Raw genomic sequence first — 20,388 nt, 5'->3', positions numbered from 1 at the left:
AAAAGGGCGGAAAAGCCCAACTGGAAAAGCTGGTCTTTTGGTTCTCCCATTTATCCAAGCTATCGCCCTCTGTTTTCCCTGTGTCCCCAGCCTGGGGCTGGGGCAGGGTGGACAAAAATGTGTCCCCTGGATGAGCCTCCTGCTTTGTCTGTGGTTTAGCAAATTATTTCACTTTCTATATGTGGGGTTTGTCCTGTTCCTAAGACTTTCCAGAACACCACAGGCACAAGATACTTCTCTTTTATTGGGCTTTTCCTTTCTGTTTTAGGCCGAAACCTGACTAATTTGGAACAAAAGGACATCCTCTCCCTGGAAGCAGCCCAGTGTGCGGCACAGCCCTGAACATGACCACGGAGAGTTTTGCAGAGTTCCTGAATAAGCTCAAGGAAATCCATGAGAAAGAGGTCCAAGGTAAGGAGACACGGGAAGTCTTCCTAAAACCAGCCAAGGTCCATTTCTTTGTAAGGCCACCTTGATCTGATTGGTTTCATGTAACTTGAAGGGAGGAGGAGCCGGTGTGGGTTAGGGAGCTTTGGGAATTAGGGCTCAGCAAGCATATCCTGGAGAGAGGGAAGGAAAAAGGGATGGGTGGATGGATGGATGGGTGAGTGGATGGGTGAATGGATGGGTGGGTGGATGGATGGATGAATGGATGGGTGGGTGGATGGGTGAATGGATAGGTGGGTGGGTGGATGGGTGGATGGATAGGTGGGTGGGTGGATGGGTGGATGGATAGGTGGGTGGATGGATGGATGGATGGATGGATGCACAGGGTCACAGCCTGGCCCTCAAAGGAGCACACTGTCCATAGCACCTTGGTATCTTCAATGGGGTTTACTGAGAAAATCAGTAACTTTTTGGATGATGAGGGGGAGCAGAAGAGAGAGGCCATTCCTTCATCCAGTGCTCCTGGAGAGCAAGCCATGGAGGTGATCAGTACCTGCAGGGATCCCACTTGCTCCAAGCGTTAATCACAAGGGAGGTGGCTCCTTTCCTGCTCTTGCTGCCATCCATGGTCTGTGATAAAGGTGACTTGGGAGGTTTGCAGAAGTGACATGCACATCTGCCAGGTATCTTTTCCAAGCAATGTGGATTGAAGTATATTTGGATACTGAGGGATCGAGAAGAAAGTGGAAAATGCAATAATCTATAAGACAGAAGCAGCAGAACTATAAAGCTCTGTTAAAGAAAACCTTAGAGTCTGCTTGGATAGTTTATTCCTCTAGGGAATAAATTATTCCTCAAGCCATACATTATTTAAATAAGATCCATTAAGTTAAGCAACCAAATGCCAAATCCAATTGTTTTCCTATTAGAATAATTCCCACTATTGATATTATGAACAAAACAAGAGTGCTTTTGGAGGATTCTGCTTTATGAATTCATTCTTCTCTTGTGTAATTTCGAGCCGTGTGAGAATTAGAGGAAACTGTTGAGCAATTCCAACCACATGTTTACATCTACTTTGCATAAAAGGGGTTTGACAAGATGTAACGTCTGCAGATCCATCAGTGAAAGATGAGCTTGTTCAGCTGTAAATATCCTTCAAGATGCTTTGCCCACCTGGGAAGTGCGTGCTATAACGAGAGATGAGGAGAAACAACACAGAAACAGACTTTTTTGGGGATGGGAGGGAAATGCAGACTCTTTAAATAGTGGAAACACAAAATGCGCTCACATTTTGCACTACTTTTCCTGCTGTGTTAAACTGTGATGTGGTTTAACACACGCAATGTGTTGTTCCTTCTCGGAAATAAGGTTTGTGCATTGATGAGGTTTCTGCAAAGCTGCCTTGCTCCTGATGTTCCGACATTGCATTTTGCTCCTGAGTGCTGGGGAACTGACAATAAATACCCACACATCTGTCTCTGTTCTTTATCCCAGGTCTGCAGAGCAAGCTGACGGAGCTGATGACCGAGAAGTGCCGGTGAGCAATGCTGTGTCTGCTCTACCCACAGTAGGACAGGGGTGGAGAGGAGGTTCTGCTGCTTCCTTTCCAGACCTCTGGGCACCCCTCTGAGGCTGCCTGGTTCATTGAGCACGTTTTGCCTTTCTGGATCTGCCAAATCCAAAGCTTTTTGGTGATTTTCAATGCAAGTCCTCAGCACACGCAGGGCTTGGGGTAATCCCAGCCTACCTACAGTTTGCCATCCGACTGGCGAGTGATGCTTGTGCCAATGGGTGCTTGCTCTCTTAGGAAGCAATAAGCTGGGATGAAGCAAGCTTCCAGGGTGACCCAGGGCAGCATCTGGGCTGCAATACATTTGTTTCTTCTCCTGACACACAAGCAAAATCAATGCAGCTACACCGGAATGAGCAGCACAGTGGGCTGAGGGCAGAAATCCTTCCTCTTGATAGGGGGATAAAGGCACAGATCTGGGGGAGAAATCCAATAACCATCTTTTCTTTGCTCTGTTTCTTCAATCAGTGATGCTCAGAGAATTGAAGAGTTGTTTGCTAAAAATCACCAGTTAAGGGAACAACAGAAGGTCCTTAAAGAAAACGTGAAGGTGTTAGAAAACAGGTAAGATTGCTTTCTCAATAGGGTGCTGTTTGGTGGCAGTGAGGGCACCCTCCTAAGGGAAGAGTTTGGGTTTGCTGCCTTCCCAGAAGCAGATAGCACCTGAACCCCTTTTTTCCTGATACTCAGCTGCTGGGAGAGCTGGAGGAGCACATAGAGAGGAGCTTTTCTAAGCTGATGGTGGTGGGACTGGATCTGTCAGGGAGGAAAAGCCAGGGCTGGGCTGCAGAGATGAAAACCCCTCTTACAATTGTGGGTGCTGGGCTGGGTGTTCATGCTGCTCCATGGGAAGGGCAGGAGCTTATTTTCCTCAAGGAACCATGTGGTAACAAGCTGCTGCCCATGGGTTCCCCTCCAGGCTGCGAGCGGGTCTCTGCGACAGATGCATGGTCACCCAGGAGCTGGCCAAAAAGAAGCAGAACGAGTACGAGACCTCCCATTTCCAGAGCCTGCAGCACATCTTCATCCTCAGTACGTACCATCCCCTGCCCCAAGCTCGGCTTGGGCTGAGTTCTGCTCCGTTAATGCCTCTCTCAGATATTTGCATGTGAACCTTCACAGTGCCTGCGCACCCAAGGAGGGGTTTGGGGATGAGGAGAAGGAACAGAGCCAATGGAAGTGTTGGGGCCTTGGAAAATCAGGTCTGAGCAGGACTGCAGATGCAGCCCATGTCCCCCCCCCAAGCAGAGGAAGCCACTCACATGAAGTGGCAGAGCTGGGGGACTGCAGCCCTCTGCACCCCCAGGGAGATGGGAGATGCTCATGCCAAGAGCAGCCCCAGGCTGGCCAGGCCGCGTCAGTCACCTGGGTAAAAGATGCATTGATACTGGAGGAGCAGCACTGGCAAAGACAGCTCAGTGCGGGCAGATGGGAACCAAGCATGAGGGATCTTCTCCCCTGTCTTTGCAAGAGCTCCCAGCACCTCTCGGGCTCTGTGTGTTTTTCCCTGGGGATTTGACTCGCCCAGCGAGGGTCATGAGGGTAAAGGAGATAAGGAGACTCTATAAGGCAGTTAGGAGGGACACAGAGGTGCCAGCAGCCCTTGGATTATCTCCCTGTTATGCCATTGTTCCCCAGGTGATGCTTTCAAGCAGAGTGACCCAAGGTAGCAGCTCACTCTGTCTCATCAATGCAGCACCCAGTTGCTGCGTGCTCACAGCTCCCTCTGACCCTCATCTGATCCCCCCCAGGGTCCCCTAAAGCAGCATCCTCTCATGGGAGGCAGCAGTGATGCTCACAGGCAGGGTGCTGGCTGTGTCCATCCCACTGTCCCACAGCCACCATCCCATCTGAGTCATGTTCTCCTCTGAGCTGCAAGCAACCCCCAGTCCTGACCAAACCCAGCTCGGGAAGATGCTCCCTTTTATCCGTTGGCCCCTGGGGTATTTTCAGAGCAGGAAGAAAATCTGGCATCCCTTCAATCCCTGGTGCCATTTCCTTCTCCTCGTCCCTGTGCACCCACGGAGCTGTGAGGAGCACCAGCTCCCTCCGCGCAGTGCCTGAATCCAGGCACAACTTGTGTCCCTGCAGCCAACGAGACGAACCGCCTGCGGGAAGAGAACAAAACGCTCAAGGAAGAACTGAAGAAGCTCCGGAGCCCGGAGTAAGTGTTCAGCTGGGTGTCATTCACTGCGAGGGCTGTTGGTAAGGACAGAGGCATCCCTGCAGCAGAGCAGGGCTACGTCCAGACCGTGGCATCCTCAGGGGTATTTTAGCATCTAAGTCCTATGATGTCCTGTAGATGTTAGATACCAAAACACCCATAATGCTATCTAAGTCCTTGTTGGTCTTTGCTCACTCCCCTGTTCACCTGCATCCAAGGATTCAGTTTTTGGGGAACAAGGGTATTGGGCACCCCTCCATGGGTGTCTCATGGGAAGTAAAGCTTTGGGTTGCTCACCTTGGCCGTGGATCCCAGCCAGGGTTTCCGTGGCTTTCCAATGGCACCAGCTCTGCTCCTGCAGCAGCCAGAGAGGGTCTGTAGGAAACAGGTTGTGTTTGGGGAAGAAGAGTGACGTGCAAGGGACTGAGATGGGGTTAAGAGAGAGAGGTGATCTGCACCAACAGGTTCATATCCCAGCAGAGTGCTGTGCTGAAAGGCAAGTAACCTGCCAGGCTGGCCAGTGCATACAAATCAGCTCTTCCCTCCAGGGCTTAAAGTCCAAAGGAATTAGCACTGAGAGATTAGTTTAGGAATGTGTTTTCCTTGGAGACCAGAAGCACCATCCACCTAAAGAGGAATTCTCACTTTTACTCCCCAGTTCTTCCCAAGGCCTGAGGAGTTTCAGAGCTGTCGGTTGGGCTGGGTTTGCTGAGCATTGAGCATTCCTGCTCTGTTCCCTGGGCTGCTGGATAGGAAGATTTCCAGCCAAACACCCATGTGTCAGCATCAGAGTCCAGCCAGGACGTGGTCCATGGCATAAGCAGGGGTCTCCAAGACTCAATGACTCCCTTATAGTGACCAAAAGCATCAGCCCCACGAGCTGTATATGGTGAAGGGGGACAGTCACCACATCCCCATGCTGAACCCAGGCTGAAACCCAGCCAGGGATGTACAGGTTCTCACAGAGCTTTTGCAACAGCTGCAGTTGGGTTTTGGCTTTCCCAACGTCACAGCTTCCTGAGACGTTACCTGGGGAAATCAGACCTTGAGCTGTCATGCTGGCTCTGTCTCATGCTCCAGACTGCAGCTGAGCTGGCAATAACCTGCAATGGAAGGAGGTGAGTCTGAGGATCTGGTATATCCACATACATATCTATATGTATATAGATATATATATACATATCTATATGTATAGTTGTATATTGGGCTTTATAACTCAGAGGTCCCAGTACAGTGGCTCTCAAACCTTCCTCCTCCTGTCCCTTCTCCTTCATTCATTTCCTCCTTTTAACAGGGACAGGGCAAAGCCCCCAGGAGTCACCTCCAGGGAAAGCAGCTCCGCTCCCAGCTCCCCATTGGCATTGCTGTCCCCAGTGAGCAGGAATGCCAGCACTGAGAAAGCAGCTCACAGGGAAGCAGAAGAAGCCCACCACGATGGGCCAGGCCTCGAGCTGGAGGAAGGTGAGTGCTGCTGGCTCCTGCTACCCTTGAAGGACCTGGGGATGGGAAGAGTAACTGAGCCATGGTGCAAAGCTGCTCTGGGAAAAGGTCTGGAGAGCAAAGGCCAGGCTGTTGGCAGCTCAGGTGGACAGAACGGCTGCTGGGGGTGGGCGAATGCATGTCAAGGGAGAGACACTGCTCTGTGTTAGAGGGCTTTGGTGCCCCCACTGTGAGCGCTGTGCAAGTGTGGACCCACCACCCGTTTCCTGCAGAGACCGTGTTGTTCCATTGCCACACACACACAGTGGAGGGTACATTCAGTCAAGTGCCGGCTTGAGCCAGATGGGGATTTTGACACGAAATCCTCAACAGGAGATGGCTGGTACCACCCAGTGGCATCCTTGGGAAGCTGGGGCACTCCAGCACCCTGCAGCGCATGCAGCAGCTCTGTGGGACCATCACCGTGGTTGTGTCTTTCTTGCAGAGAAGCCTGCAGAGCAGAGAAGCCAGAGAAGCTCTCCAAGCAGCAGGACTTCCCCAGGCACCGTCCTGCAGGAAGTCAGCCTTGCAGAAGTGGTGAGTGTTGGAGGCAGCCGGATGTCCTCAGGCCTTTTCCCTTCCCCTGTGGTCATCAGAACTGGATCAAGAGGCTGGGATAGGGAAAGAGCAGGAGGCATTTAGGGGGTGAAACACTCAGTCAGTTTGCTGTGGCCAGAGCCAAGGAGGACACCTACCAAAATACATCCCTTCTGCAGACATTGCCACTCACAAGGAAAGCATTTGATGCTTGGCACAGGCTCCTGTCCCGGCTGTGAGTGTGCACATCTTTGCTCCTGTGTTTATCCTCCATGACAACACATCTTGCATCCTTGAGTCCTCCCCCATTGCTCCGGTTCCTCTCTCGGATGTCTTGCTGAGGAAAGCTCCCAGTGAAGGAGCAGGGGAGGCTGTGCTGAGCCACATTTCAGTGTAGCTTATCCTGAGTTACGGAGTCAGCTCCCCATCAACCGGGCGAGCAAGAAGCTGGAGCGTTGCTAGTGTTGGAAAAGCCTGGAGAACATGTAAACTGTGGGAGTTGTGGGTGCTGAGAACAAATACACCACAGCAGCCCTGCCCAGGAGCAGCGCAGATGTCTCCCCACCTGCAGCATCATGAATATTGGTATTTTCAGAGATCCTGGCATGCAGTGGTTGTCATTCTGTGCATTGGTGCAAGCCTGCCGTGCCTTTAAAACACAAAGGATGTGTCAGCTGAGGGATGCTGAGGGATACGGTGATATTGGGCACTGGGAGATGAGGCTGCAGGACCTGGAGCCCTCCTCCTGGGAACTCAAGCCTACATACACACCCACATAGGTGCTTCTGTTTTGGCACAGGCTTTGCGCACCTGAAGTCCACAGAACACTTGAAAGAGCAGGTGGAAAGGGGTTTTGCTAAGGCTGCAGGCTGGCTCTGAGGATAATTAATAGGGATCGCAGGAAGGGTTGGTGGCATCTGCAGGTGGGCAGGGGAAAGTCAAATCAGAACATGTGCAGAGCCTTTCATGACAGCAGATAGGGAAGGTGATGTCCTGGCCTCACAGCCAGCTACATCACTGGAAATACACTCATCAAATCAGTGCAAGCTGGGAGCTTGCATGAATGAAGCCAAGTGGAATGACTGGGGGTCAGGGAATTTGCAGGGTCTTATCTTGGTTAAGCCACTGAATCATGGCTTGACTTGACAGCGGGCACAAGACCTACAAATCAGTGCAGCCAGGAGATACAGAATACTGTAGATCCCGATAGAAAACACAAAGGGGAAACTTCCTGGGAAAACCAATATAAACATGGTTGAGCTGTTGAGCAGGACTGTATCAAACAGAGCTCTTAAGAGCTGATTGTCTTGGTCACACCAACGAGCTTGATGGGGCTCCCCTTAACCATGTGCACAGCAGAGCAGCTCACCTAGACTCTTCCCTCTGCCACAGGCATCCCAGAGGATCGCCAACCAATTGCATGGAACCATCGCCCTGGTGAGACCCGGCTCCAGATCCTGCCTCCTGGAAAGAAGTCCTTCGAGGGCAGCTGTGTCCCCACCAGCCAGGAAGACTCCTCTCCCTCCGGAACGCGAGCACAGCCCCAGCCTTGAGGCGTGAGTTGCCTGCTCATGGGTCATGGTGCGGGTCTGATCATGGCCCGTTGCAGCAGTTCCACTGGGAAGACTGTGTTGGATGGAGTCTTGAGGACGTGGTCTAGTGGAAGGCATCCCTGCCCATGGCAGGGGGCTGGAACTGGATGACCTTAAGGTCCTTTCCAACCCGAACCATTCTACGATTCTATCATAAGGCAGCCGGTATTCACTGTATCTGCCCACCTTCTTCTCCACACTTCTCCTACAGCCTTAGGGAAGGGGGGGTCTCCCAGTTTACACCAGTAAAAAATGACTGGAATCCAGCCCAGCGAGATCAGCCTCTCGTTACTCCAGCTTGGTCAGAGAGACCCATAAGGGGAACCAGGTGCCCTCACTTCCAGGGGGAGGAGAGGACTTGCCTCACTGGAGCAGCAATCCTTCCTTATCTATTCTAATGGGCTTTTCTGCAGGGCTCAGCACTCAAGGCTTCTCCACTCCATTGATTTCAGAAGCACAGAGGGCTGAGCAAAGCCAGGGAGTTCACCTGGAGACGGCGCATTTCCCAGAGCGGGATTAGATCTGCCGAGCATTCCCAGGAAGAGCTCACACACACGGAAGCTGCCAAATAAGCAGCAATAGCAGGGACTGGGTTTGCAGGGCAGGTTCATGCATGATAATGACTTTCTTGGCACGGCTGTAGAATCTCCCATTGAGTGAGTTAGGGCAGGGTGGGCTGCTCCTCTGTCCTGAGGTCTTCAGGTCCACCAAGGCACTGAGAAAGCCCAGTGGAGGGTTCTTAGGATGCTTCTGGCTGTAAGGGATGGAGTGAGAAGCGACTTCTCAGCAGCAGTGCTGATGTGAGTGGTCACTGCATCCTCCACTTGCTCAGTTCCCTGCCTGGAGCTGCTGTGGTCCAGCGGCAGGAGAGCACTGTTGGGTGGTGGGATGGTGATGCCTTCCTGCTGCCAGCTGCCCAAGCCCCATGGCCGCTAGAACCCTCCTCCCTAGCACAGCACCCAAAGGCAAGCGTGATGCCTGCTGCTGTAACAGGCAACAGGGCACAGAAAGAGCAGGAGAGACCACGCACATCATCTGCAGGAGCTGGGAAATTGCACGGAAACTCTCTGATTAATGTGATTCTTTTCTTTCTGCTTCTTGCAGTTATTTGTCAGCAACTAAACCAGACTCCCCCAAGGCTGTTCCATCCTATGAAACCCTCAAACTGATCGCCCGGAGAGAGCAGCTCTGCCTGCTCCACAAGCACCTTTCCCTGCACCAGCTGGGGCTGGCAAGCGACTATGCCCCTGCTGACCGGGATGGCAGCAGCTTCTCCAGCCACTTGCTCAGAGCCAAAGATGCCGATGGCAGGATGCGGCCACGCGATGGCTGGGAGGACCACGCCGCCTTGCTGAAGCTCCCGGCCACCATGGTGTATGTGAGGGACCAGCACCTGGAGGAGAAGCTGCAGCTCCTCAGGCACAGGGACCGGCTGCAGCATCTCCTCATGCAGCAGTGCCAGCCGGGCCTGCGAGCAGATGGAGACACAAAGCTCCAACCGGAGGAGCGGCCCCTTTCCCCATGGCCGAGCACCACACCAGGGTGCAAGGAGGAGAGGTCCTCCCTGGAGGATGCTGCGGATGGGAAGGAAGAGAAGGAGCTTTGGCTGAGCCGAGGCAGCTCCGAGCTCCGAGGAAAGGCAAAGGCAGCAAGGGACGATGGTGCAGACGCACCGCTGGACCTGTCAGACTCTGGCCGTGGCAGGGGAAGGGGCTGGCACCACCGCCGGGAGCCACGGAGCCCCGGGGACAGCCCCGCAGTGCCGGCAGCCCATGGTCCCCATGGGAGACACGGGGCAGAGCGGGATGTCTTGTGCTTCCCCCCCTACTGCTGGCCCGGTGCCACCCAGGCACTGCCTGGTGCTGGTGAGGAGGAGGAGGAGGTGGAGGAGGAGGATGCAGCTGTGGTGAGTACAGCTCATGTTGGCATCAACCGTGGCCCCTTCCCCTCCCCAGGAGGCACTGTTATGACCATTAATGTCCCATGGCAGGATGGCTTTGCTGCATGTGTGAAGCCACAGGGATGTATTTGCACATGGCAATGCCCCAGCTGCCCAGCCCTGGCTCCCATTCCCACCTCCCCTCCCATGCCGGTGAGGTTTCCATCCGGTTCCAAACACAGGCATTGTCTGTGTCCTGTCCCACAGGCTGGTGCAGGAGGTGTGCTGGGCACCACCAGTGCATAGAAACACCTTTGCCGTGCTCATCCCCACGGCTGTCACAGTCATCACATAGGGGCTGGGGATGGCCCCTTCCTCCTGCCTGGTGAAGGCAGCATTTGTGCTCTCTGTATCCTACAGCTCACAGTCTCCCGGGCACATCCGACAAACAACTCCACACCGAGCGACCCAGAGGCCCCTGCAGAGGCCTGGGTGAGGCTGGATGTCAGCGCACAGAAGGGAGAAGCAGGTAAAAAGCCCCAGGCAAACGTGACATTGGAGAAAGCAAGAGCATTTGGGTGATGGTATCTCACAGCCTGGAGCTCTTTGCTGGGCTCTGCACGCACCCGCAACCCCCGTGGACCGAAGCAGTGGCTGACCAGCACGGGACACCCTTCCATGGAACCCAGTGCTTCTGGGTCCCAGCGCTTTTGGGGCATCAGGGGAACTTCAGGTTTCACATCTTCATCCTTAAGGGCTCAGTTTTCAACCCTAGGGATGCCCAAAATTCAGGCTCTGTATCTATAGGGAGAAAATAACCTGGCTGTTCTGGAGAGAGCCTAATGTCTCTGCCCAGCACAGACCAGGAACCACCCATGGGGTGCCCTTGCACACCCTGCAGACCATCCTGCACTCAGCTGCTGGGCGGCACGGAGTTCTTCAGCAGCTAAAGCCATCAGTTTAACATCAACCCACTGGCAATACCCACTGTGGACAGTGATTCATGACAGGACAACATTGCTGCTCCAGCATTACCCACCCCTCTCAGGGAAGCAGAAGCTCAGAAGTCACCCCAGAGATGGGGAAAATGAAGAGGTTTGCAGGACTGGTGCTGGACAAACCATCCCTGTCTGTTCCAACTTGCTCCAAAGCATGCCCTGTGCTGGCACAGGATGTAGGGTTGAGCACGGGGCAAGGGATGCTGATACCTGCAGCAGGAAGGACAGGATGCTCTCCTCCTTTTCCCAGCTCCATCCTCCATAAGAGCCCTTTCCATTCCCCAATTCAGCAGTGCCCTCAGTCTGGGGACACATCACGCTTTCTCCCTGCCTGACCACTGCAGGATGCGGGTGCCAGGTTTGCCCAGGGTGGGTGGGAGGCAGGCAGCAGCCATGGGGAGAGGAGCAGGAAGCACGTCTGCCCATTGCTGCTCCATTCCAGCCTTACTGGCTGGGCCGGAAAGTTGAGCTCGCCTGGATTAGTTGGTCTGGGCGTGTCGGGTTGGTTTGGGAACACTGGAGCAGGGAGTCCTCTGTGATTTACATGCTCGGGAGATAGCATCATAGCAGAAGAATCTCAGCTGATTACATTCTGGGTGTGGGAATACAGGGCTTTCTTCAGTTCTCACCTTAAGGTTGACACAATGCTCAGGAAACCATACACAAACACTTCTGCACTTTCTAGTGAACCTTAACCCTCCCAAGGATAAAGGGAGGCTGGGATCAGGGGCTCTATGAGAGCTCGAAAGCAGCAGGGTCTGCTCTCCACCTGGGCAGGGGCAGCAGGGGAGGATGCTCTCCCAAAAACCCCACCCCAGCTAGACCTGAGTGTAAGGAGCAGCAAGTATTGAGGTCCTGGAATGCCCCTGGGAAGGGGGCACAGCTCCGTCCTCAGCCCTTCCTGCCCTCCATGGGCAGTGCAGTTGTGCTGCTGCGGGTGCAGGCAGCATGATGCCAGCAGCAAGGCTCGGTCCCTGCTCAGCTCCGCTCTGTGCAAAGGTCGGGTGCGTGTCTGGTGCATGCAGGTGCGTGTCTGGGGTTGAGCAGCCTGCAGCAAAGCCCTTCTGCTGGGCAGGGAGGCAGCTCCCCTGCCTTTCCTCCCTCTGCTCCTCCACACAGGTGCCCTGCTGACAGCCACAGACCGGCACTGGATTGTCCATTTGGCCTCTTTACACAGACACGCTTCTCCCCACCCTGGTCTCCAATGGGAAGGTGCAGTCTGGGGTTCTAAATGCCCCTCAGCTTCCCAACCTGCACATAGCCATGGGCTTTGGGGCAGCACTTATGGCCTTAAGGTAGCAAAGTCCTATGGATACGGCTTTACTGGGAGCTGGTTCCCCAGCAAAGTCCTGTTGGATCTGCCATAAATACTCATTTCAAGCCATGCAGCTTGTGCTGCCTCTGCTTTGCAACACAGTTTATTGCTGAATCTGCTGCCTCAATGGGTCTTCATCTGCTCCTGAGCTTGTGGGGCCTCCTGCCAGCCAAAAACCCCTTCCTGTTGTGTTTCCTTAGATGACAACGATGCCGAGTCTGGGAAGCAGGAATCCGATGAGCCAGACACAACGGACAGCGAGGTTTGTTTGCCCTCCTCAGCCATTAGCTTAGGCTGTTGGGTCCGAGAGGTGTAAGACTGGTTATCCCTGCCCGAGCTCACTCCAGAGGGTGATGGCTCTTCCTACACAAGATGCCAAGCCCCATTCCCACACTGTTACCCAACTTGTTGCTGAGGGATAGAGATGCCGCCCTTTCCAGCTAGCCAAGAGGGTTTATGAACAACAGCATTCGTCACCACTCCATAGCAATGGTCACAAAGGTCCCCAGCAGTGCAGCCAGGCCGTCAGCTCCCTATGAAAGCCAGGGTAGTTTATAGACTGCTGTTCTCATTGATGTAGGTGGCTGCCCCATATGAAGATGATGTCCTACAAGAAGCCCAGGCTGATGGGAAGTATTTTCACACCAAAGACAAAGCTTATGCGTTGCAGAAGAAGAGAAAAAGAGGACACGATCCCTGGACAAAAGGTGGGCAGGAGGAATTCCTTATGGCAGCAGCTCAGGGATGCAACGCCTGAGGGCACCAACTGCCCTCCCTGCAGTAGTGATATGCTTTGGCCACGGTTGTGTCTCCATCGAGAGGAGCCCCTGCTAATGGTTAGCCAAGGAAACCTGGTCAGGGAGGCCAGGAGAGCCCTCCTGAGCACCTAAGCTAACAGGGCTAAGTCCATCGTGTTTGCTCAGCCGGTCAGGGAGGTGGTGACTGGAGAAGGCCACATTCCCAGGGGTGAGATGTTGACATTCACAGAAAGGTTCCTGCCAGCTCTGTTGATCTTTCAGTGCAGCCACGGAGGTTTCCCTGCTGACAGAGGAATGTGTTGTACCCGTGTTTCCTACAGGTGAATAAGCAGAACGCTGCACCTGATAAGGGCCAGGATAAGACAGTGTGAATGTGGAGGCTTGAGAAGTGCCCTGTCAGAAATACCCCACCATAACCCCCTCTGGACCATGGGTAAAGACAGGGAAGTGTTGACCCAGTTATAAATGCAGAGGGGGCTGTTGTTTAAGCACAAAGGGAGCTTGTTTAACAGGCAAGTGCTGCCCCTTTCTCTGTGCCTAGCCTTTAGAGGTGCCTGATCACTCAGGGAGCATCACTGCTGGGTGAGAAGAGGATTTGCTCTACAAAACCAGCCGCTTGGAGCACGGGGGAGGAAGCTGGCCTGTGCTCCCCAGGGCAGCACCATCCAACTCCTGGAACTATGGCCAAGGATGTCCCAAGTGAGGGCTGGATGCAGAAGTGGCAGGAATGGGGTGATGGAGAGGTATAATCCCTCTCTCAGCATGTGGTATCTGCCATACACCACACTGGGAGGGGGAGAAATCCAAGGAATGCATCCCACTGGTCCAGGTACCCTCTCAGATACCCCCTTGCACCAGGTCAGTTCTCTGCCTATTTCGGCTTCCCACATTGTTTCTGCTTCCAGGCTCACAACAGCCTCCCCCAGGCATCTCACGTGTGAGAGGGGTTTCTCTTCACCTTTCCTTTGCTGAGCTTTGCTTCCTCCTGTGCAGCCCCTATTTTGGGATGAGGCCACGCTGTGCTCATACGTGTAAATCCATCTCTCTGTGGGTAACTCCTGCAGTTGTCTCGCTTTTACAGGAGCTAAGAAGTCAATGAGGGGAAGAAAGAAAGTCAAAGTGGAGCAGTGCTCAGCAGGGAGCACGAAGGAATCAGAGAACAGCTCTGCTTCCCACAACGCTACCTCCGAGGAGACCTAACAGCGGGGCAGGATGAGAAGAGACACAGACACTGCAGAGCAAAGGAGAGGGCTTGGGGACCTCAGCATCCCACCTATGCTGGGAGAGCGGCTCCTCCTGCCCTGCTGGGCCAGGCAGTGGGGAACCCATAAGGACTCATTGAGTAGAACACCCTTGGAATCCTCACTTGGTGCCCCAGGAGAAGCCAGGCAAGGAAGAGCCATGTGGATGATGCCTGGAGCAGCCAGGTCCCTGCTGGTAGAGCAGCACTATCAATGACCCCCCAGTGCTGCACTGGGGCAGACTGGTGCTGGGAAGGAAATGCCCTCCTTGCAGCACTCGCCCTGGTCAGGACCATGTTCTCCCCTGGGATTTCATGCAAGGAGAATGGACCCCCAGATCCCACTGCCCATGTACTGGCCTCAGTGGCTGGCCAAAGGGTGGTGACCAAGGGGAACCCCATGCACAAACCTGCATTGATTAAATCCCTACCCAGGTTTCATCCATGCGTGGATCTTGTTTGACCCATGGTTTTCTTTGTTAAATGAGGAGCACCAGCTCAGCAGCTCCCACTGACCTTGGCAGCATTGCTGGGAACTGGTTTTCACGCGGATACACTGTTCTTAAACACTATTTTTCTGATGCATTAAGCATGGGCAAGTTTTCCTTCAGCAGTGAGTGGCAGGGGATGGGAGGAGAAGGGCTGCAGTGAGCATCCCTGCACACATCATTGCACCAGGAGCTGGGCTGGGTTCTTCCTAGTGGGAAAAGCTGGAAAATTACTTAGGCAGCTCCCATCTTCCTCCCATCTCTGCAGTTTTGCAGAGCTCATTTGAAGCCATGGGGTACCTTCATCAGCAGCAGGCTGGCTGTGGAAGCACAGCCTCCAAATAACCCCCGCAGAGCCCCGTGCAGAACACGTGTGTTAATACACTTTGGCCTTCACCGATGCCTTTGCCAGAGATCCTGCCCCTGGCTGATGGGTTTCTCCTCCTCACATTCAATCCATCTTTCAGCAACTTCTGCTTAACACCAGGCCAGACCTTGAAAACAGAGCAAGAAGTGACATATTGGAGTTGCAGAAGGGGTTTGTATCTCACAACCGCTTCCCCTTGAAAAGCCCATGCAATAGAGTCAAGAGAAGCTCCTCCGGGCTCAGCCCTTTAGTCATGCTTTGCACCAGGAGCAAAGTCCCAGCTCATAAATTACCTCCTGGCAATGCACCATCTGGGACTCAATGCCCTGGAGGTCTGTGCTCAGGAATGCTTGAGACATCCAGGTTATGAAGCAGTAACCGGTCTAATGGAGAAAGAGGCACCTCCATCCTCATCACAGCTGCACTGGTGATGCTCCACGTCCACAGGCTCCAGGCAGGGGAGGAGGGAGCTCTCATGGCACAACCACCACGGGCAGACCCCAGCCTACACAGTGCCTGGGGGACCAGCTCAGCACAGGTAACCTCCACCTCTTTCTGCATCCCATTGCTGTGATGCAGGCACAGGAGCTGGCACAGGGGGTGCAGGTTGCAGGGCTGCTTTACCCCAGCTTAGTGTTCATCAGATCACGGCCGTGGAAGGTGGATCAGGGCCACAAGTGATGCTTTCCCCTCCTGGGCAGCCAGCACTGTGTCTGTCCCTTGCTCAGGCTGACTTGCAGGGGGCAGCAGTACCCAGAGCAGCACTGACCACAGGCGGTGAACTGGGTAAATGTCTGTTAAGAATACCCCATCCAGGGGAAAAAGGACATAAAATAAGAAGCTGAAATGCAGTTCCATAAAGAGGCCCCTCAGGCTGCAGGGAGGCAGACTGGCATAGGGAGAGCTGGAGGAGGGAGGGAACTTTAATGCGACCGTAAAATCTTCCCCTCCCTATGACGATCCCTCCATAAGCAAAATGTGCTCAAGTCCTGCCAGAAATAATGAACAATTGAACTTCTTTCCTTCCTCAGAGATTCTTTTCCCCTCTCATTGCACGAGACCACCAAGGAGTCCACCTTCATTTATCGAACTTCTTTCATGTTGCTTCTTTGCCTTTTCCCAGCAGGGATTTTCACCTGATGCCCTGTATCTCCGTGCAGGATGTGTTTGAGGGCTGGCAGGGACACGTATTTCATAGTTAGGGCAATCCTATGACTATAAAAGCAAACAATAGCTCTGTCAGCTCTGAGCAAAGTGCTCATTGCTGAAGGGGAATAAAATACAGACACTGCGCTTGATCGAGGCCTGGAAACTCTGCTCCACCAGCCCTTGGCTTGCTGTTTCCCACCACCATGCTGCAGGAACATGGATAATTGCTGAAGGCCATTAATTCTCATAATTATGCCTGTCAGGCTTTTGTTGAAGTCAGTCTTGTCAGAGAGATGAATGTATCGATGGGGTGATAGGCAGAGCAGCCTCAGACTTGAACTATTCTGCTGTAAGGAAGGAATTGGAGACATGCAAGGAAGCCTGGAGCTTGGCAGAGGTTTTCCGTATGGAGGTTTGGTTCTGCTGGAGGTAAGGGTGAGCCCAACGGGCTGATCCTGCCTTCCCTGGGAGCACACAGCCTCTTCATAACATCACTGGAGGTTGGCTCATGAGCCCAAGGGACATCTGTGACCAGCGCCAGCAATCTGTGCTTTCTGCAGAGTCAAACCCTTTCTGTTGCCACATTTCTGCTCAGTACAAGGACGTTTTACACAACGATCTCCACCGAAATTACCCTTGGAGGGCATGGGTTACAACCCGCAGAGCAGTGAAGCAGAAGAGAAGCTGTCCCACGAGCAGGTCAGGCCCTCGGGGAGGCTGGCAGCTCACACTTGTGTTGTTCTGACAGATCAGAGCTCTGATGTCACCAGTGACGTGATGTAGGTAGGACATGCAGGCTGGTGAACCGGATTCCCAGAGGAACGGGTTGGGAGCGCAGCCTGGGTCAGGGGCTGGGTTGGAAACTGCAGATCAGGCAGAGCAAGGGTATAAGCATCCCTGTTTGCTTCAGTCCATCCAGACCAGCAAGGACTCGTTTCTTTATTGCCCGTCATGCAAACCAATTCCAGTAACAAACCATCCACAACTCTTTTACTTCCTGATCCTGAAGCATGTGTGTGCTGAATCATTCTCACAGCTGAGATTGCTGCTCTCAGCAGACCCCCTGGTCCTCCCCGCATCAGCCTCCCACCAAACTCAGCAGCAAACTGACATTTTTGGCTGCTCTCTAGCCTGATTTGTAACATTTTATAAGCAATAAGTTTGCGCAGTGAATATAAACCTCCCTCTTGGAAAAAACCAGATTGCCACCACACAAAGGTTCCTCTGTTGTGTGTGTAACACAAACGGTGCTGTGCAGGGAAGTGGGAAGTCCAATGAGCAAAAGGGAACTGTGCTGGGGAGGCAGCTGGCTGCATTGCAAGAACCAAAAGCACCCAAAATAGAGTCATGCACATCAGTCCCTTCCCCTTTACAAACTCCTGCGGCGGTATTGCCCCCATGGCAATGGATGGTTTTGAAGGTGACTTAATTCATGCTCCTTTCGTGAGGCTGAGCACCACCTTCTCCGCAGTGAAACGCTTTTAGCCAGATCTGATCAGTAAGTAATGCCCATTTATAGTGCTGGCTCTGGAAACACAGCTTCACTCCTTGGTTCACCGCAGGAAAACTCATTCCAGGCATTACTGAAGTCCTGCTTAAGTCCTGTTTAAGGATTTAAGCTGGGCTTTTGGTGTAGGTCCTTCCCAAGGTCAGATGCACCCTGCATGGGTGTAAAAGGGATAGGGACAGCTCAGGGGCTCAGAACAGAGCACAGGGATGATCCTTTGCACTTGGAAAAGGGGCTTTGGAGTCCTGGATAGGTTTAGCAATCCCAACACACAGTGGTTGCTTCTGGAAGCAAGAGATTTGAAGAGCTCCTTTGCTTCTTTATCTCAAGCAAAGTTTATTGTAGGAATTACTTTTGGCTCAGGGAGACCTTAGAGCAGCTCCCAGTGCCTAAAGGGTCCCTCTGGAGAGGGGCTTTGGATAACAGTCTGTAGGGACAGGACAAGGGGAATGGCTTTAAACTGAGGGGGAAGATTGAGATGAGCTCTTAGGCAGAAGCTCTTCACTGGGACTAGGTGAGCTTTAAGGTCCCTTCCAACACAAACCAGTCTGGGATACCATGACCTTGCCAGGCTTCCAGGGACCACTCTGGTCCCCTGTTAGGCCTCTTGGATCCCCATCTACACCCTTACTTATGTTGGGAAGAATGTGCTCAGAAGTTTCTGGAGCCTTATCTTAATCCTAGCAGTTCCTCCAGCTGGAAGGCTGTTCTTCTGGTTCCCAGCTTAAATATATTTATGACCTGTTTATTTTTGCTCAATTTCGGGCCATGGTTTCAAAAAAAACCTAACACCCAGCCCACATATGTACTTTAAAATGCTGTTTCATATCAGATGCTGAGACAAAATCCTGCAGTTCTTGCATGCAGAGAAATCTGGTGACTTTGGTGACTCTACTGCCAGTATACTATTGGAGAGAGGATTTGCAGGCTTGGCCTTCTCCTCAGCAGATCCTTATTCCAGCAACCCACAATGGCTCAGACTGTACCCACACAGCCCAGGGCTTCCTTTAGGGTAGAGCAGGAGCTCCAGGAACAGAACAAGCCTGAATTGAGTGTTAGAGATTCAGAGTAAAGCCTTACATTTGGGCAATGATGCTGTTGTGAATGTAAAGCTACCTGCCTTCCAGTTTGTCCTGGGGCTTTGCGGTCCTTAAGAGTGGAGCGTGCTTCCACTGCCCTGCAGCATCACTGTGATGAGTCCATCCTTCCTCCAAAAGAGCATCCCTGGGGATGCGTTAGGAGCATCTCCAGCTGAAATGGAGCTCGGGTTCCCTCCGTCTCCCTGCTGTGGGGATTCCCTCATCGCAGGAAACAAGGAGAGAAGTTGCTTAGGGTTGTACCCACTCTCTGTCAATTGTGGAAACGATGCTGCTCTGCCACCCATCTGTTTTAGCAGCAGATTCCCTGCAACGCAGCAACATGCCCACGGAACTCACACACTGTGAGCTACTTGGCTTGTCAGACGCAGATGAAAGCTCCCCGGCATTAACAGCAGCAACATTCGATGCGCTAAATTCAGCTTTGAAGTTCACAACCCACTAAGCTATGGAGGCTGGCTCCTTCCTGCTCCATCCTGCGCTGACTCAGTGGGACGATGACATCCTACAGCTGTTCTACAAGGAAAGATTGGGTAAAACACCCTATTTCTCTTTTAAAAGCCAATCTTGGGTTCTAGGGAGCTGTTTGTTCTCATGGGTTCCATGCCCATTTATCCCTTGGCTTGGTTGATGAGTTTGCCAGCGGGAAGGATTTTAATTCCATTTTATCCCAATTATATTTTCCGTAGCTGTGATATGAGATGATGCTGCCAAATGATTCAGGCTCCAAATGTGACCTATATTGAATAACATACAATTCTGGAGATGTTCTTGGGGTTTTAAGGGTAGAGTTTCTATTTCCATGTAGACTTTTTAATGGAAGACTACAGGAAAACTTTGCTTTATGTTTCCTATCTTCTTATTATTATTGTTTACTATTAATGCTTCAAGACAAGTGTTGATACCCCACCAGCACCCAACCCCACTGCTCACAGCACCCAGCAAAGCTCCCATAGCCCCTCTGCCAGGCCCAGTGGCATGGGCAGTGTTGATGTACATCAAAGTCCCCCGAGGATGGCGGAAAGGGCAGAGCTTTCCTGCTTGGCAAGCAGTCAGAGCATCATCCTGGGATGTGGCACACATGGGGTCAAGTGCCTCGGGGTATGTTTATTCCATGCAGTATAAACAGAGCAGTCCGGGAAGCATCATGCTGCGCAGAAATGCCTTGATGTCACTCTGTGGAGATAAATACCAAGTTTATGTTCTCCCAGATCCGGGTCTGCTTTGCCCATATACGTCCTGTGATCAGCGCTGCCTCAGCTTAGCTTCAGAGGCATCGGGATTGATTCTCTGCATGGATTTCGGGGCTGCCGGTGAGTCTCAGGGCTGTGCATGGGGATCCAAACCCCCAGGGATGGTGGGATGGGATCTACCCCAGCCCTGCAAGCTGGTGAGCTGGGTCCCAGGCTGAGCTGCTTTTTATAGGTCTGATGTGCACAGCCGGCTGCTGATGGGTTTAGCAGATGTATCCTCCCTGCCTGCAGGAAGGCCAGGAGACCTTGGGAACCAGAGTCACTGGGGGTTTAGTGAGGGGATGGAGGGGAGTAGAAGCTTTAAATAAGTCATCCAAAGGGACACAGTGGGTGCTTGTGAGCGGATACAGTGGGCTTGTGGCTGTGGTGGGGGAGCACCCGAGGGATGAAGGCGCTGCCTGCCTGACAGCCCCGGGGGCAGGCACGGGGAGGCGGTGCTCGGGGCCGCAGCCACCGCGTTCCCTGGGACAGACCCTGCCCGCCTGGCGGGGGCACCACCGAGCCGCCTGGGCAGCCGGAGCCGTTGCGCGCCGGCGCTAGGACCCGGTCGAGCCCTACCGGCCGGTAAGGGGAGAGCCGGAGCTACCCATGATGGCTCCCGGAGC

At 53.1% G+C, this 20,388-nt stretch overlaps 1 protein-coding gene across 1 annotated transcript; it reads left to right on the top strand.

Annotated features, from left to right (window-relative positions):
- Positions 1–344: 344 nt before the first annotated feature.
- Positions 345–13,882, top strand: RBBP8NL (RBBP8 N-terminal like; the record flags this gene model as incomplete). Its single annotated transcript, XM_080628138.1, has 13 exons — positions 345–411; positions 1,885–1,927; positions 2,429–2,524; positions 2,880–2,992; positions 4,052–4,124; positions 5,419–5,585; positions 6,049–6,140; positions 7,533–7,696; positions 8,837–9,638; positions 10,032–10,140; positions 12,125–12,186; positions 12,505–12,631; positions 13,764–13,882. The coding sequence occupies 13 exons, from the start codon at positions 345–347 to the stop codon at positions 13,880–13,882; spliced, it is 2,034 nt and encodes a 677-aa protein (XP_080484264.1).
- Between the last annotated feature and the right edge of the window lie 6,506 nt (positions 13,883–20,388).

The sequence above is a fragment of the Psittacula echo genome, assembly GCF_963264785.1.
Source record: "Psittacula echo genome assembly, chromosome: 12".
Lineage (NCBI taxonomy): Eukaryota > Metazoa > Chordata > Aves > Psittaciformes > Psittacidae > Psittacula > Psittacula echo.
This window is presented reverse-complemented; position numbering and strand designations above follow the sequence as displayed.